At 45.2% G+C, this 19,971-nt stretch overlaps 1 protein-coding gene across 2 annotated transcripts in view; it reads left to right on the top strand.

The window, feature by feature from the left end:
• The window catches only part of TBC1D10C (TBC1 domain family member 10C), a 349,369-nt gene that overhangs the window by 161,050 nt on the left and 168,348 nt on the right, over nucleotides 1-19,971 (top strand). For both annotated transcript variants that reach the window (XM_085651636.1, XM_085651637.1), the window contains exon 5: nucleotides 17,644-17,750. In XM_085651636.1, coding sequence (XP_085507762.1) covers nucleotides 17,644-17,750 — 107 coding nt within the window. The remainder of the gene's footprint in view (nucleotides 1-17,643; nucleotides 17,751-19,971) is intronic.

Genomic DNA, 19,971 nt, shown 5'->3' on the forward strand with positions numbered 1-19,971 from the left:
ACCAACAACCCAGTGACGCCCTACTTCTACTGCCTCCCCAAAATTCACAAACAGCAACGACCGCCTCCTGGCCGTCCCATTATCTCCGGGATCGGCTCGCTGCTAGAACCTCTCTCCAAATTCGTCGACGTGTTTTTACGACCTATGGTCAGCGAGATGCCAACTTACCTTAAAGACACGGCAGACGTTTTACGACTCTTACCAGAGATAGAGTTCAACTCGGACACCGATCTCTTGGCTAGTTTGGACGTTGAGTCACTTTATACGTGTATCCCCCAGCTAGAGACTCTCGACGCCATCAGAGGCCTTCTGGAAGCACGTTCTCTGGACAGCATCACCCCTGTACCTTTCATCATGGATTGTGCCAGACTAGCCATGATGGAGAACTACTTCAAGTTCGAGGATCAGATCTTCCTCCAGACATCAGGGACTTCAATGGGCAGTGTTTTCGCGCCCAGCCTCGCCAACCTTTATGTCCATCTTTTCGAACAGGACATTGTACTCAACCACAGCAACCCGTATCGTCATCATTTGTTGCTGTGGAAGAGATACATAGATGACATCCTTGTGGTTTGGCGGGGCACTAGTGACGAAATTCATGCTTTTCACTCATGGTTAAACCAGCAGAATGCGTACTTACGTTTCACCATTGAGTACAATAAACATCGTTTGGCCTTCCTGGATATCTCCATTTTTGTTCACGAAAACTCACTGAGTTCTGAACTATATAAGAAACCCATGTCCAGAAACTCGTTGCTGTCCTTCAATAGCCATCATCCGAGGGCACTCCGAGAAAATCTTCCAGTCGGCCAATTCCTGCGGGTTCGCAGGAACTGCTCGACCAGACAACTATTTGACAAACATGCTGAGGCACTTGCCAGACAATTAGAAACACGGCAATACCCAAAACGTCTGGTGCGTAAAGCTTGGAAACGGGCGTCAAATAACAATCGTGACGCCCTACTGGACACTGATGTACTGAAGACCACTAATGAGAGACTCACTTTCGTCACTACTTTCTGTACTATGTCCAGCCAAATACAAAAAATAGTACGGAGACACTGGCAAATATTGAACATAGCGGATGGCAAGATCTCGCCTCCCTTATTTGCCTTTAAGAGGGGTCCTAGTTTGCGTGACAGTCTGGTCCATACCAGACCACTGGCACATCCTACAGCTGAAACGAACACATTGTGGTCACTACCCCCAGTTCGTGGCCACTTCCCTTGCGGAACTTGTAGTGTCTGCCCGCAAACCACCAAGACCATCTCGGTGGACATAGGTACAGGACGTCCCTGGGTATTAAACAACCACACGAACTGCAATTCAGACTGTGTCATCTACAGAATAACGTGTCCGTGTTCCCTACATTACATAGGGTACACCACACGTAAAGTGAAACTCCGCATTAGCGAGCATAAAAGTACTATCCGCTGTGTGAGACAATCCACTCGGATGACGGAGCATTTTCTAGCCAAAAAACACAAGGCTGAGGACCTAAGGTGGCTAGTACTCGAACGCCCGTTTATTCCTCAACACATAACAGACGTTGCCCATTTCTTATTCCTGAAAGAACAAAAATGGATTTTCAAGTTGAAAACGGATACTAAAGGACTGAACGACAACATCCCATGGGCCTCGGTCTATACCTGAATCGGTTAGACAGTCTCTATGTGAATCACTCCAGGATACAATGCTTCTAGGTCAGTCACTCTATCGCTATGAGTAGCCTTAGTCAATGGTTGTTACATATACACCTTGACAGCCTTGTGGGAACACTAGGTTTCAGTAGACATACCCTTCTCCACAGGCATCGTTGTATGTCTACTGATCTAATGCCATCACGACATCCCACAGTATGCGGAGATTTATAGATTTATAGTCTCACGAGATTGTGCACTGTAGACTGACACTACATGTATTGTGACAAGGGATTATACATTACCAACTTAGGTGCCTTCTCTATATTTTCTCTATATTTTCAATTCCCTATTTCTAGAGAAGTCATAATCCATAACTGACTAATTGCAAGTTGTAAGTGCCCTCATTGGGTAATATTGATGACTGGGTTTCACATCTACCCAGGTTTTTTCCCATGCATTAGACCTATTTAGAAAGATTCCATGGCCCCCTTGTGCGGGCTCGTTAGACACCTTAAGTCTGCTCTATACTGTACCTTAAATGCAGTTGGTCTTTTTCTTATGGTCATCCGAGCTCTTGGCAATAACTGATCACATATCACCACTTTTTTGCAAGATTTTATTATTTGCATTTGGACCACATACAAGTGGACAAGTCAGCTGCATCTGCGCGCCATATTTCGGATGCATTTGATTGCTTGACCTGTTTGGCATTGGGCGCAGGGCTCCGTGATATCACGATGTCTAGCGCATGCGTGGGCCGATTCTTCTGCTCCCCGACGCATGCGCAGTAGACTCACGGGGCACGAGGAAGGGTGGGATGCACATTGTATACCACATCGCATTCGGCTGACTGATCCTATGTAGTTGTGTTTTGTCCTGTTTGTCCTGTTCGTCCTGGCCGCTCCGATCGGCTCGGAATACATTCGTGATCACAAGCGATACTAACGCTGTGTCTGATACCAACGCGTGCGCACTCTTGTCAGCGTCTTTTTTTAGGCGCATGTGCGATACTTCGCATAGACGCGGTTCAGATACCAACGCGTGCGCACTCTTGTCAGCGTCTTTTTTTAGGCGCATGCGCGATACTTCGCATAGACACGGTTTAGTACGAGTAGGGAATCAGCTGAACAAACAGCTGAATCTAATTCACGTCCTACTCGAGTACTATAAATAACAGCCTCCCCTTCCGGTCGATGCCTCCCAGACAGCTCGTGAGCCAGTCTGAGGTATCGACGGACAGGTGAGGAGGCAGGCGGCCTGTGCTTCATGGTCCACCCCAGTTCTAGATACTATCCTTTAAATACAATCCTGGACTCAGAACTGGCTGGCTGACCCTCGACCATATTCCCCAGGGCTGGTTTCCTTCTTCCCTTTTTACTTACCAAACTTTTATGGCTAGAACTGCCCCAGGCCATATAAGAAGCCTTACAGGCCCTTTAGTCTTTTAGAGACATTAAGCTAACTTTATAGACCCAGACTTGGGGTCTTTGACTTATCTTTGTCAAGATTGCACGTGCTTTTGACTACTACTCTAGAACGTGCATGTCTGAGATGATTGCTACTAAGTAGCACCCTCTCTATTCTATCTAAGGTCTTTCAGACAGCAAACTAGTCAGAGATGCAAGGGGAATATAGCACGCCCTGTGCTTTCTGAAACATAATTAGCTGTTAGAATTCTGTTGACAGCTCTTTCACCACATATTTACAATCACTCATTGTATTATCTGACCCTGGTCAAATTAGTTGTCAGATAGAACGTCTCAAAGTGACATCTCCTTAACACTATCCAGATGGGCGGTCACGAGGTCTCGGACTTTTTTAATGAATTTGGGTTCCTTTTTAATTTGTTTAAAGTATGTGTGTTGAGTTTTGAACAGACGGGCATCCTGTGGCAATCTGTCTTGTTTTCTTTCTCCACATTTAAACAGAGCGGTGCCTCCTTCTCCGAGCAGTCAGCCGGGTGAGGTGAGGCTTTTCTCCCACACAAAGCTGGGTGAGTGTTTTTCAAATTTCTATACTAAATCAGTATTTAGAAACATCCTTATGGAGTTTCTGTTGATCTAGGTGATGCTGAATCAGCTTCACCCTGTGGCGTTCAGTAGTTGTGTTTTGTTATACACGAGGTTCTCATATATATTTTTCTCTTTTAGGAATGAAGACATCGTTCTTACGCTCTAGTTTGAGCCTTTTTTGGTAGGGTGGCATTTGCCACACCGGTATCCCACATTCACATTTGGTGTATGGGCTTAGGTTTATCACTTTTTCCTTAGTTTTGCAGTAGCACTTTTTTTCGGTCCTGAAGAAAGCCGGGTAAATTTACCTCAGCGGCTGAAACATGTCGACCACACGTTCACATGAACCAAAGACTAGCCTGTAGAAATATATGACAGACTATAGGTTCTTTTAGTCATGAAACTTGGTTGATACCCATTAAACATATTTTTCGACCAAGTATTCATTTTTAACTTCACTTCACTTCTTTGCACTGCACATCACTGGAGCCCTCAACTATTTGGGCACAGACCCTGGCAGGAGTTGATTTTCTTTTGGGGTATCACTGTCCGGTGCACCTAGGCAGAGTCTCTGCATTCATGGGCCAGGACAGCGTTTCCCAGGAGTACCAGATGACGAGGCTCCGCCAATAAGGGTGGGCTGATGGACTCCTACCTCCTGCGGAGGGCTTGTCTCAATTATTTGTAGGAACTCTCTTGTTTCTCTACATTAACTACTGTTCCGCCATTTTTGCTACGGACTGTGCACCTCTTTGCTGTTTTCATAGTGTACTTTTGGGATTGGAGGTGTTCCAGTCCTTAAACCAAGTCCCTCACTTTGACCCTCGTTTAAATTTGTTATTTGAAATGAATATGGCACCTGGTAAAATGAATGTGGCCTGTGTCAAAAAGGATAAGACACTCCTCGAATAGGAAATCCTGTGAGACAAATGTTGCAATGAAATGGGTGATGTATATGTTGAAATAGATATGACCCATGTTTAAATTAATATGGTATGTTGTGGAAGGATGCTGGCACGCTTTTAAATAAATGTCACATATTGAATTTAGTATTACATATGCTAAAACTAATATGACATGCCAAGATATTAATATATCATGCACTGTAAAGAGAGAGAGAGAATCCGTTTAAAATGCATCTCATGGACATGCCGCATAAGGATTTTGTGGCACAAAGATATGTAGTATGAGGAGTATGGGTACAAAAACAGAGAGAGTGACTATGACCCTAATAACTACCTGTGTGAAAAAGTATTATCACATAGTTTTGTGCTGTGATAACACTCAATCACGTTATAAGTAATACTGGATCCAGTGTAAAAGTCCCATTAAAAGACGCAGATAAAACTTCCTAGCAGATGGAAATACCACTGAATAGTTTTACTTGCTCAGAGCTGGTGGTATATCATGGCAAATGACAAAAAGGTACCCCTGTAGGAAAGTAGGATCTACTTCTATGGTTACCTCCACTTTTTGCCTGTTGCTAAGCTGTATTAGGGACTAGTCTGAGTGGGATTCAGCTGATCAGGACCCCATTCAATCTGCTTTCTGCCTAAATTGTTCTGTTGAGTACTTAGGTACACTCCAGATTGGATACTGGGGTACCCTTATCAGTCTCTAGTATATGGTACTAAGGTACCCAGGGCATAGGTACCCCAGAGGCCTCACACGGGCTGAAGCATGCATTATGCCACCCATGAGAGACCATGCTAAATGGATCTACAGGCCTGCCATTGCAGCCTGTGTAAGTTGGTGCTAGCACCACTTACTAAAGATATAGGTTCACTATATCTAAGGGTCACTGCACTTAAAACCTATAGGTCACCCCTATAGAAGGCCTTTACAATCATGAAGGCAAGGTGCTTGGTTCTAAGTGATAGGGTGTCCCTGCATGAGCAGGACACCCCAGCAGCCTATGGAGTCCATTCACCAGGGTTGTCAATGAAGCAGCCATATACTATATAGAGGGGCACCGTGTAATTGTGCGATGACCATCTCGAAAACGGCTGCAATGAATCCCATCATGTTTGGTATCAAACATGTTGGAATCATACCCCCATACCATAAACGGTGTGGTAGGTATGATTCCAAGCACTGGAAGAGCCCTCCGTTAGGCTCTCAGTGTTCCCAGTACCAGCCTTCTAGTCCCGGACAGCACAAAATGGTTTCTGCTGACCAGAGACACATTTCAGCCCTCCTGAGCAGAGGAAGGTAGAACAATAGGCATCCTGTCACAGGGAGGTGTGGCCACCTCCCAGACACGATTTAGTGTATTAGAGCTGGGTGGGTGTGCTTGCCAGTGCCAGAAAGTCTGCATGAGGGGCACATTTGGTGCCACTGTGCATAGTCCAGTTTAAACCAGTCCTGGGAGCCGTTGGCTCCCTCTCTGGTGCAAAACTGGACAAAGGCCATGGGAGTAATCTCCCCCCTGTCCAGACCCTCCCCTGAGAAGGTCGCCTGAATCTTCAAAACCCTAACTCAGGGTACTTAAGGGCTTACCTGGGTGTAGGTCTTTAGATTCGCCATGGGATAAGATTCAGATCAGACACCATTGCACTTCTGGACTTTGCTGGACTTCGTTTGGGCCTGACTTTGTGTCCCTTCCAGTCTGCTGCATCATCTGTGCCTGTGCATCATACAGGAACCTTACGAGGCCTGTGAAGCATCAAGGACAACCAAAGTAATCTTCCTTGGAGTGAAAGAGTCACTCCTCTGCATTCGCAGGCACCACAACTAAGTCGACTGGCCTGCAGATCCTAAGCTGCTCCGGACTCCATGGGCTCTGCAACACAGGTGGGGGTTTTCCACTGCTCCCAAGGCCTGTTCTACCCTCTCACCAAGTTTGAGGCCAGTAGTCCTCGTGGGGGCTGCAATACCCAAAACCCCGAGTAACGTGTCCACTTTGCAGTTGCAAAGGCTTGTTGTCGTCTTTGCAAGAAGATCTTCAGGCTCCAAATAGCCCCAACCTCGAGCATCTCCAGTGACCAGAATCTTTGACCACACCGCATTGTGTGCATCGTGGCCTGCATCTTTTCGTGAGCTGCTTGAGGTCCTCTTGCGACTCCAGTGCCTCTGGCCTGTGGGTCCACTTGAGGGTCACACTTGTTTCTCTTAGGCTCACCTGATTGCCTGAGGCCTGCCCAGACTCCCCTGTTTGTGGTGAGTCCCCTGGACCTTGCTGGTCCCAACTTTACTCCTTCTCGACTTCCTGCGTGGGTTGCATTTGCCAAGGTTTGTTGGTGCTCCCACCGGACACCGACCCCTCAGCACTGAACATCTGCTGTGGGACAGCTCGCATGCGGGTCCTGGTCTTCGTCAGCATCGCCTGGTCCTCATAGCTGCAGAGTCGAGATCATCGACATCTTCCCTGAGGCACCGACATCGGAGGGCATTCGTCTTTCAAGTCTCCTGGTCACCCTGAGTGACATAGACTCAGTCTCCTCTGCTTTCAGGTACTCCTCTTCAAGAATCCACATTTAGATTCCTCCGGACACTTTCTCCTCTTCCAGCAGTGGCACTTTCCTGAAGTCCTCCATCGGGTTCGACGGCGGTTTCCAATGCCACTTCACACCTATGCACCCAGCTTCCCTGGGATAGGTAACTTGGGTACCACAGTAGCCACGGGTGGGTTGGCTCTCCGACCTTCTGTCTTCCACTGGGTTTCTTCAAGGTCCACTGAGAAGGGTCCCTAATCTTTCAAAAAATCCAACTGCGACTTGCACATAGACTTGTACGCAGCACGCGGTCATGTTCACACACTGCAAACACTCTCTGTGGGGTCCCTATCTACTTACCTTGGGTGATTCTGTGGGTCCCCAACAATTCTACGTCTTCTCGACATCGTCCTGGCTCGCGTCGTGGTTCTTATACCACTCTCTTAGCATATGGTTTTGTTCCCCCCTGGGACCAACTGTGTAATTCGTGCTATTCACTGTATTACTTTGCTAAAGTATTGTGTGCAATGTGTTTATCTCTGTGTTGCAGATATTGGAACATACTAGAGAGTATTATATAATAAATACATATTTTTATATATACTTGATATATACTTGATGTAGTTCTTTTCATTTAATTTATACTATAAGTTTGCATTCTGGTAAAACAAGCTGCTTTACACTTCTTCTGGACTAAGCCTGAAGGCTGCTCTCCACAGCTACCACTTAGAGAGATTTCTAAGGTTGTCTAAGACCTCCTAAATCACCATAAGGGTTGTCTGGACTGGTGCAAGGTGCCCACTTACATTAGTTGACATCATATACCAGGCCACCTTCTCACAACCCGGAAATAACATCCCGAAGCCAAATTTACACAAATCATCCTACACACAGCTAAGCTGACAGGAAAAAAACATCCCCATAGAACATGGCTGTCGGGTGTGAATATAAGAAACCCAGATCTCACACAATGTATCCTAGATGGATGTGAAATATTGTCTTAAGTAAGGTGTGAACATATTGCATGTAATCACAACCTGTGTATAACAGTATTACAGCATAGTTTTGTGTGGTGATACCTCTCACCCCAATTACACGTAATACTGGGTTCGATTTAAAAGCTCTATTAAAAGATGAAGATGAAGCTGCCCAACAGATGGAAATACTATTCCTAACCCCAACTATCCTATCCTACCGCCTACCTACACCCCAACTAACACAAGGAAAGAAACCTATAAGTACATGTTCTATACCTCTAGATAGCTAATTTCTAACTGCCACCCTAAGCCCAGCTATCTAGCAGCACACATGGAGATTGAGGATTACTTTCTGGATTGCTTGGCCAGGGCCTAACCATCCCCAGAAACTCTTGCACGGCCTGGCGGGGAGACTTGCTAGGAGGCATGTGAAGGTGAGGAGGTGGCGGGAGGAGGCAATAGTGCTACTCTGGTTCAGATAGTGGTCATTTGGGCTCCAGACAAAAGCCTCTCTCACACCTGTGTGTGTCTGAAGGGCAGGCATCATAGCAATCTCTCTTTGGGCAAGTTGTGTTCTGAGGTCCCACACACCCATTAGTCTCAGGGCCAGTTATTGGCCGGACTTCCACTGACCGCTGCTGCCCTGTATCTCATCGTGTGCCAGTTAACCCTGGCTCCCTCTGTAAGGCTTGTGCTGCCCTGAAGTCCTGATGCTCAGCCACTGTTACATTTTGTGCTTACGTTCTGATCTGGCCTCTTAATTCTACATCTCTAGTAGTGCTATACGGCAGCTGCACTGGCCACAAAATTATCCAGTATGGCACGGCATCCCACTGGTATAGCTTCCAGTCTTCCCACACTACATTCTAATTCACTTTCCATCCTGTCAAAAGGATAGACTGACTCAGGAGCAGGTCTCTTGTCGTACGTCAGAGTCTGTATCCCATGCCTCATATTCTGCCTAAGCATCCACAGGGGGCACATGCTATGAACCTTTGTCATTCACTAGGTTACTCCCAGGTCTACATTGTCTGGCTCATATGAAGAAAGTGTGCCTGTTGCTGGGGCTCCTAAGGGGCGATTGTGAGATCAGACACTATGGCCATTGATGCAATGGTTACTAAACCACACAAAATATATGATAGTGAGACAAGTTGACTGATTTTTTTCGAGAATTCTTGGGCCTCAGAGAGACAACATTATGGATACTGGATAGAAAAGCCTGTTCCACATTTTTATGGCATGCTTCATCATAGGCTCATCTGTCCCGCCCTTATAAGGTAATACTACCAGGGCGGGCTTGACCTCAAACAGAGGGAGATCAAAATAAATGCTACTGGATAAACGTGGGATCCAGAATGCCACCGCTCTGTAAATCTCAAGGATTAGCCTTTATGTAAAGTCACGCTGGGTTGCATTAAAATGGAAAATTGGATGAAGGATGAGAAATTATGTCTCAATCATCCCAAAATGTGGTAACATGTTTCAGCCATTGTACTAGCGCATAGAAGGTCATGGGCCTTCATCAGGGCTGGTCAGGCCCTTACTGACTGTACTACATCTAAGTATGTACAAATGGTAAGATTACATTTTTCCCCTTAACCTACTCGTTGATCTAACCACCTTAACTTAGAGAATAGAGACCCAGTGGCCAGAGTGCTGGGAGAAACAGATATACAGGCCCTCATTATATGTTTTGCAGTCCACAAGTGTGGTAATAGTGTACCTGGATTTGCTATTAGCAGTCAGAAATTCCATACACAATTTCAGAAGCTACACATTTTCCACAGGTATTAGAATTTCCAGGCCTTTTACTGCATCCGGTATTACCTCATGAAATTCTGAGCCTGGTTGGAAATACCAAGGCAAGATATAATAAGTCTGGTATTGCTGGGCCCTGTATTGTTGTGGATTACTGGAAAAAAACACATGATCAAAAATGGGCCCAAAACACATAAAGAATTGCAGGAGTGCCATTTCATACCATGGCCAAATATATTTACAGCTTTTATAGCTCTAGATCAAAAACAGCACTTTTTGCAGCAGCTTTGTGAAAATGGGAAGTGTGCTGCATTGAGGAACAGGATCCAGTGACATCCTCTGTCTACAAAAGCCATTTAGCCAACAATACCACCTCAGAACACTATCATCGCATCAGTAGTCTGTGAAAGAAGACCTTTTTAAGGTGTGAGCTCCATGTACTCTCTGAGGAATTTGTTAGGAGGAACAACATTTGATAAGTGAACATTAAGAAGGTATGGGCCAAGCCTTTGCAAACAAACACAGATACTTTAAATGTGATGTTTTTTAACTATAGAACAGTAGATATTTGAAATAAAATATCGTTTGAAGAGCTAAAGTGCCGGGACTGAGATTTAACTGCAAACACCATTATGATTCCACTGCCACTGTTAGCTCATGGGTGGCAGACTTATAACTGGAGACCTTGGAGGACAGGGTCAGACGTATCATCAACTTCAACAGCCTAGAGCAACTAGAAGGGTGTTGTGCATGGTGAGGACACTGATCCTTGGCACGTACTTAACACCGCTCGGCACCTTAGTAAGTAAACTACCAACATGGTTTCTAATGACATTGAAAAGTTGGTCTATACCAACTTGAGTTCAATTACATCATGTCTAAATTATATATCTTTAGTCTACGTTCATGCATGCGGCACAGGCAAGTTACAGAATGTGAGTCACAGATGTAGGTCAACAGTTGTACACATCCACAAAGTGCAAGCTACATGTGTGGGTCTGTTCACAATAACTGTTACCTCCCAAGAAGCCATAGAGAGGGGCACCAACTGTAGGAAAGTGCCCCTTTTTGACATTGTCGCCCCCACATTTGTATTTGATTTGATTGCGAGTGGAAGTGCACTGGGATCCTGCTACCCAAGTCCCCGTGCCAGAGCTCTTTCCCAAAACTGTACGGGTTTTTCCTCCACTTGGAAATACCTTTATCAGTCTCTGTAAGTCCCTTATAAATGGTGCACCCGGTACCTAGGGCATGAGGTACTAAAGAAGGGTCTCTCAGGTCTGCAGAACGAACTGTGCCACCCTAAGAGACCCACCACCAAACACATGCAAGACTGCCTCTGCAGGCTGCATGTTTTGGTGCAGACCAAAGTGAAAACAGATTACACACATACCTGTGTGCCATTTCCCCTAACACTGCTTTTAATATTTGTAAGTCACCCCTACAGCAGGCCTTACAGCCCTAAGGCAGGGTTCTTTATATTGCATGTGAGGGTATACCTGCATTAGCAGATATGCCCCTGTGCTTGTCAATTCCATTACTGCCATTTCAAGTGAACATTTTAGAACTTGTACTGGACACTAGTGAAAACCAGTTCCCCAGCGAAGAGATGGCTTCACCGAAAATAGGGATTTATTAGGGATGTATTAATAAGCTCACACTGATTCCAGTGGTGGATCTATTAATACATCCACCCACAGGGCATTGTAGGGGTTCCCCCTGAAAACCTACCAGCCCCTGGGGTGTGTTGGCTGACTAGTTTTTGCCACCTGACACCAGGGACGAGTGTCAGACCCCAAAGGTGAGGGCCTTTGCTCTCAGGAGGTCAGAACCAAAGCCTACTCAGGAAAAGGGTGCTAACATTCCTTCCCACAGGATGACCTGCTGATTAGCATTCCAAGGTAGGGGAGCATCAAAGAAGTTCCCTCCTTTGAAATGCAAGCCTGGCTTCCATCATAGGAGAGGAAGCCCACCCCCTCTGTCCAGAGCCCTTTGAAACCTGGACAGGTGGGAAAATGAGCTAGTCAGGTAGGCGTGCCCACACCCAGCAGGTACCACCACTAAGGTGGCCTAGTCTGAGGTAGACATGATTTTTCAAAGTTTGCCATCTTTGTGTTGGCAAACCTAGGAATTCAAGGACAGGGTTTTTCCCACTTCCCCCTTCAAGTAATCATATAGGGGGCATAGTGACCCCAAGTGCCAGTAGCCCATTGGCTTTTACCCTACACTCCTCTAACATCCCTAAATTCAGTTTTTAGGGGAGCCCCTGGCACCAGAAAAACAGATCCTGCCAACATGAAAGTAGAAGACAGACGTGAAGAGTTGCTAAGAGAAAAAACATAATATCCAGCAACTGACTTGGCGCCAACCATGCTGGCCTGCCTGCTGACTTCGACAATTGGGCCAAAAGGTGACATGTCTTTCAGGTGCTGAGTCCCCAAAGCCCAGAGAACTGCCAGTACTTCACCCATGAAGAGCGGATCATTTCCCCTGCATCCTGCAGAGGACCCAAAGATACCTTAGAGGACTTCAAGACTGTGAAAACCCGATGCCTAAGGACACCACTGCACCTGTTGCCACAAGCCCGAGCTGAAGTGGACCAAGTAAGGAAAACTCGATGCCTAAAGAAGAAACATCTGTAATCTTTGCCCCTGGGCCATGGAGAAGAGGACCAAAGGTGTTCCTACGTCCCTGAGCATCATGAGGCCTGAGCCCCCCTGTTGGTTCAGCCCGACTGGCCTCCCAGTCAAGGCCTGCAGCCTCTTTACGCAAAGACCAGTCTCCATAGAGTAACATTGGGCATTTAATGCCATTTGCATCCCTGGGCCTGGCTGCCCTAGTGCCACTGGTGGTGTTCTGCTGGTGCTGCCTTTGACCTTACCCACCACTCACCTTAACTGCCACCTTAACTGCTGGACATTGGTCCTATAAGTCGCTGTACTGTGCCTGAATATCTTGCAGCTTCTAAAAATTGCAAAGTGTTGACTTTTTTAATAAAAAAGTATTTCTATTGCAAAGAGTACTTATCTGATCGAATTAGATCTGGTGCTTAAATATATATAAAGATACGTGTTATTTTTATAAATCAGTGGTGATCTCCTTATTGAGGCGTGTGATCATTTATTGACTATTGTGTATATTTGCAAATGTCTGACACTCTTCTCTGATAAGCCTTAGGCTGCCCGACCGCACTACCCCCTAGAACAGCACCTTGGGATTGCTAGAGCAAGCCCCTGTCCTCTCATAAGGGAACCCCTGGAGAGCCAGCTTCCTATACCAACAATACAAGAGCCTGAACATGTCTTCGAGAAAGGTCTCCTAAAGTAGGTTTAGTACATCACATGTGGATGGGAGAAGCAGCAAGATATAAACTTTGCAGCCATGAGTAACTGAAAGCTACCAGGGGCAAACCAGTGTTGCACCGAGTGGCACCTTTGCTCCCAGCCTGCCTCAACTAAGACTGCATCCATGGCCACTGTATTTAATCTCATCAATATGCCCTTTGAAACTCCTGTGACAGGTACACTTCCTTCTTCTGAGCCAGACAATGCACAGCTGTTAGTAAGCTACAAGGGTGAGGAAGACTCCTTACATGTACCTGCTGTGGATTTCTCAGCAGATTATGAGGCATGGGACACAGACTATGATACAGGGCAGAAAGACCTGCTCCTCGGTAAGCCTACTATGTTAACGGCATGGAAAGAGAATTAGAATGTATTTTGGGCATCTTAGACACCATACTGGTGGGACACTGTTACATACTGAATGATTCTGCAGTCAATACAGCTGTCTTTGAAAGCCCTATCAGAGACGTAAAATTGAGTGGCCAGAACTTAGGCACCAAAAGCAACAGTGAGTGGACATCAGGACCGCAGGGCAGCACAGGGTCTGACAGAGGCAAAAAGGTTAACTGGTGTATTATGAGGTACATGGCAGTAGCTGGCAGTGGAAGTCTAGCCAAAAAATGGCCCTTGGATACAAATTTCCCAAAGAGAGAGTGCCATGATGTCTGTCCTCCACAAACTTGTCTTGCAAAGGCTTGAGGAGCAAATGTGAGTTGGAGCCCATCTCATGAGACTTGAATAAGAGCAACAACACTGTCACCTTCCGGCACCTTCATGCAGTCACATACGTCCCATCAAGTCTCACCTGTCAGGCTTTGCAGAAAATAGGAAGACTTCTGGGGCTGGCCAGACCCTACCCAAGCAGTCCAGATGGCAATCCTCAGTCTCCATGCAGGTTGTTAGATAGTTGGGATTGGGAGGCAATTCGAAAAGAGCCAGCTAGAAGTATAGATCATGTGCCGTGAGTTGGCTGGGTGTATGTGACAGGAAGATGTACTGTCTTGAGATGGAATAGTTGAGGTTACCATTGGAGGTAGATTAGGGCTGCCAGGGGCATAGACAGTGTAGTTATTAGTTCTGTTTCTTGGGTTGTTGAGGGAGGAGTTCCTAAATGGAATATGTTTACACATTTCTTAACAAGACAATGTTTTATATCTTGGCTTTATGGTGTGAGATCTGAGTTTGTTATGTGTACACGCTGTACAGATGTTTTTGCTGTCAGCATAGCTGTGTTTGTGCCATTTCATTTTCTGTTAATTTGGCTTTGAAATGTTATTTCTGGATATAATTTTGTCATTTGCCATGATATGCCACCAGCTCTGAGCAGGAGAAACCTTTTTAGTGGCATTTCCAAGTGTCTGGCAGCTTCATCTGCAACTTCTTGAATTAGACCGAATATTACTTGCATTTGGGCGGAGTGTTATCACTACAAGAAACCATGCAGTAATACTGTTCTGCACAGTTTGTAATGTGACCCACAGTCTCCCTCTGTCTTTGTGCACCAAGCTCCTCGTACTGCATATCCTTGTACCAGAATCACCTTATGCTGCATGTCTATGTGTTGCATTTTAAAAGATTTTCTCTCTCTTTTCATTGCATGTTATATTAATTTCATGGGATGTCATGTCCATTTTGTATATGTAATGTTCATTTCAATATTTGTGCATTCTTTTCCAAACATGTTATCATCAATTCAACACATGAAATATTTATTTAAACCGTGGTCATATCTATTTCAACATGTGCTTAACTCATTTTGTTGCATGCCACACTTATCTCATGGGATTTCAGGATTGTCATATTCATTTTAAAGCACACCGGGGCAGATCTATGTTGGAGTTGCGTCACTTTTATGCCGCCGTTGCGTCACTTTTGTGACGCAGCGGCGGTGTAAACCCTGCGCCACGTTGCGCCCTATTTACATCGTGACACATCTATGGAGATGCGTCACGGTGTAAAGCCCTCCGCCACATGAAACCTGCGTCAGGTTTCATGTGGGCGTTTCCACGCAGGGGGGGCGTTCCGTCTCAGGAACGCCCCTGAAAAATGACTCAGTGAAATCTATAAGATTTCACTGAGTCACTTTCCCAACGCTGATGGGTCAAAACCCTGCGCCTGCTTGAAGCAGGCGTAAGGCTTGACGCACCATGTTAGGTATGGGGTAGGTTGGAACAGTGCTGAAGTTGCGTCGCGCTTGCGACACAACTTCAGCACTGCGCCAACCTTACGCCGGCAGATACGTCACGCATCTGCTTGTTCTTGCACCAAGATGCACCGCATTGTAAATGCGGCGCATCTGCGGTGGCGCAAGGGAAAACTTGCGTGGCGCATCTTCCCTGGCGCATCCATGCTGATTTGCAGGGATGCGCCAGGGAACATAAATCTGCCCCACCATATTTATGTTGACATAGAACATATTCATTTCAACAGGTGCTGTATGTATTTGAACATGTGGTCAATTTCAACCCCTGTCATATTCATTTCAGTGTATGTTATATTCACTTCTAATTGTGTCAAATTTATATCTATATATGCCATATTTGTTGAAACAAATGTTATATTCATTGCAGTATAAGTCATATTCATTTTAAGGCATGTCTAACGAAGTTCAGATCACTTTCAATGCATGCTGTATTAATTTCACTGCATCTCATGGTCATATCAGCATAAACCATATTTACTTTAAATCATGTCATAGTCCTTTTAGGAGGAGGCATATTAATGTCAATACATGTCATAAATCGGTTCAATTCATGTCATATTTATTTCAATGTCAGTCATATTTATTTTAGCCTGTGCCATATTCATTGAAGCATATACCATTTCGATTTTAGAAATTGTCATGTATTTTAAAGCGTTCTGTAAACTTTCAGCAAATCTTATTTGCATTTCAACACATGCCATACTAATTTCAAGGCATGTCATTTTCCTCTCAGTCAGTTCCAAATTTGTTTTAATGCATGTCATATTAATTTTAATGTAGGGCACATTTATTTTAATTCAGGTCATACTCATTTCAGTGAATCTTATATTTATTTGAACATGTGTCATATTAGTTTCAATGTGGCTTCCATTCATTTTAACATGTCTCCTATTAGTGTCCATGTGTGTTTACTGTGTGTCAGATTAATTTCAGTACAAGTAATATTCACTTCAATGTGAGTTATGTTCATTTGCACACCAGTCATATTCGCTACAATAGGTGTAAGGTTTTAAGGTTTCATAAATCGGTTCAATTCATGTCATATTTATTTCAATGTCAGTCATATTTATTTTAGCCTGTGCCATATTCATTGAAGCATATACCATTTCGATTTTAGAAATTGTCATGTATTTTAAAGCGTTCTGTAAACTTTCAGCAAATCTTATTTGCATTTCAACACATGCCATACTAATTTCAAGGCATGTCATTTTCCTCTCAGTCAGTTCCAAATTTGTTTTAATGCATGTCATATTAATTTTAATGTAGGGCACATTTATTTTAATTCAGGTCATACTCATTTCAGTGAATCTTATATTTATTTGAACATGTGTCATATTAGTTTCAATGTGGCTTCCATTCATTTTAACATGTCTCCTATTAGTGTCCATGTGTGTTATAATCATTTTACTGTGTGTCAGATTAATTTCAGTACAAGTAATATTCACTTCAATGTGAGTTATGTTCATTTGCACACCAGTCATATTCGCTACAATAGGTGTTAGGTTTCAAGGTGTGTCATAGTCTTTTCAACTTGTGTCATATTCATTTCAAAATATAATATATTTTAATGTGTCATATTCATTTCATTGAGGGTGATATTCATTCAGTGCATGTTAGTCATTCTAAAATGTGTCATATTCAACTTAAAATATGTCAGACAAATATTTTTTTTCAATGCAAGTAACAGCAATTTTAATGCTTGTTATATTCTTTTCGGTGAGGGCCATAATAATTTCCGTATGATTGACATGCATTTTAGTATATGTTTTATTGAATTTAGCATGTATTTCATATATATAATTCATTTTGCTTTTTAGCTAATTAGTTATACTACATGGTTTATTGATTCTGCCATGTGTTTTATTGGTTTTAAAACAAATGACATTCTTTCTGGTGTCTGTTATATTCCCTTTGATATGTGCATTTCATGATGTGTCATTTGTAGAGCTATAATTTGGGCATGAACAGCTTGCCATATTTGCCGTGCTCCAATATAAACACGTGAGCCAGAACTCTCAGGCAAAGTCCCTCAGGAACAATGCCAGACAGGTTTCAGCCTAGTTGGACCTCATCAGTGAGTGAAGCTTGAGGTCTCTGGCACAGTGAGCATGGGAACCACTTGGCTTATGTCAATTCAATAAATGTAAAAGAAGTCAAGTCCCAGACTGGAGATGTATGTTCATAACTGCAAGTTCACCTTAACCAAAGCAAGCAGCACAGGCTGAAATCCCTCCACCTGCCTTACAAGCGTTCTGTCTTTTAAACCTAGGAACTTGACCGGGCAGCAGGGGATCCGCAATGGATTGAAACCATTGAGAAGGACATACATCGTCAGTTCCCGTTTCATGAGATGTTCCTATCACCAGAAGGCCCTGGGTAAGGAAGGTCAAAGCGTAGTTTCAGAGTTTCTTTTTTTAAATGTCAATTGAGTAAACTTTCACTTGTACTTGTTGATCTTGGTGTTCTTGGGGTTGTGTTTCTGGTGTAGTGAATACAATCTGTTCACGTTCCAAGCTCCTCTTAGAACTCTGTTTTTTCTGTAGCGCCTCAAACGTACTTTGAGCTAGCCACCACAAGTTAAAAAGTTTGGAAGATAGGCTTGCTGACGGGATACTAAAAATCTTAAATTCTGCAGCAAGTACTACAGTAGACTAATGTTTGTAAATGGTTTCTGTCATTTATGTGTAAGAAGTAAAGAGCCCAAAGTTGTTGCGGGCATGAAGAAAGTTGTTATAGTCCCCTTCTTTCCATGTAATTGCACTGCACTGGGAGGGTGTCATGGCTCAGTACCACTAATTACGAGTCAGAGTTTCCACCCTGCCAGTACGTTTCAACTTGTAATGAGGATCTGTGCATCAAAATGTATATCAAGTTAATGCTGATTGATTTGCATGCAATCTGCACTCTGGTGGACAGGCACGATTTGTTGTTAGTTACTGTAATATAATCAAGTTCACCAGCGTATACTTTTGAACCAATTTTAATAGTTTTAATGTGAATTTATTCATTAACAGCAATATATTTATTTCTCTGAGCTCATACTTGCACATTAATCATCATCTGCTACATAAATAGCCACTTTCATAAAATACTTCTTTGCTAGGAATTCAGCTGAAAAATGACAAACAACATACCTAGGTGCCGATCACGATCCGGTAAAAAATTCCCCCGTGCGACTCGTATCGGGTCTTTTTACCGTACGAATCGTACAAGTGCCGTACGAACTGGCAATCACGATTCGCATGGTAAAAAGTCCATACGAACCGCACTGGGAATCATTCCCCACACGTCCTCGGGTCGGAAAATGTGTCCGACACGTCCTCGGACGATTTACCTTACAAACGTGAAAATCCAAGTCCGACCGAGGAATCACGATCCATCCCGTGCGTCCGAGGTTACAACCGTATGGAAAAAACACCGTCCGCACCGAACTCCTACAGCAACCATGGAGACATGTGCCCGCATACGCGCCCAACACTCCCCCCAGCCCCCGTACGTCCGACACGTACCCCCCGTATATGTATACCCCCACCCGTCTAGGTACACCCCAGTACGTTCCAGTCGAACCCCCACCCCAGTACGTGTCATAGCCCCGTCTACCTACACCCCAGTACGTTCCAGTCGTACCCCCACCCCAGTACGTGTCGTACCCCCGTGTACCTACACCCCAGTACGTTCGAGCCACACCCCCACCCCAGTACGTGTCATAGCCCCGTCTACCCACACCCCAGTACGTTCCAGTCGTACCCCCACCCCAGTACGTGTCGTACCCCCCGTGTACCTACACCCCAGTACGTTCGAGCCACACCCCCACCCCAGTACGTGTCATAGCCCCGTCTACCCACACCCCAGTACGTTCCAGTCGTACCCCCACCCAGTACGTGTCGTACCACCGTCAATGTACACCCCCCCACCCCTGTACGTGTCGTACCACCGTCTATGTACACCCCAGTACGTTCCAGTCGTACCCCCACCCCAGTACGTGTCGTACCACCGTGAACCTACACCCCAGTACGTTCGAGCCCCACCCCCACCCCAGTACGTGTCATACCCCCCGTGTACCTACACCCCAGTACGTTCCAGTCGTACCCCCACCCCTGGACGTGTCGTACCACCGTGAACCTACACCCCAGTACGTTCGAGTCGTACCCCCACCCCAGTACGTGTCGTACCACCGTCAATGTACACCCCCCCACCCCAGTACGTGTCGTACCACCGTCAATGTACACCCCCCACCCCTGTACGTGTCGTACCACCGTCAATGTACACCCCCCCACCCCAGTACGTGTCGTACCACCGTCAATGTACACCCCCCACCCCTGTACGTGTCGTACCACCGTCCATGTACACCCCAGTACGTTCCAGTCGTACCCCCACCCCAGTACGTGTCGTACCACCGTCAATGTACACCCCCCCACCCCAGTACGTGTCGTACCACCGTCAATGTACACCCCCCCACCCCTGTACGTGTCGTACCACCGTCCATGTACACCCCAGTACGTTCCAGTCGTACCCCCACCCCAGTACGTGTCGTACCACCGTCAATGTACACCCCCCCACCCCAGTACGTGTCGTACCACCGTCCATGTACACCCCA

Source organism: Triturus cristatus, chromosome 4_1 (genome assembly GCF_964204655.1).
Source record: "Triturus cristatus chromosome 4_1, aTriCri1.1, whole genome shotgun sequence".
In the NCBI taxonomy this organism is placed as follows: Eukaryota; Metazoa; Chordata; class Amphibia; order Caudata; family Salamandridae; genus Triturus; species Triturus cristatus.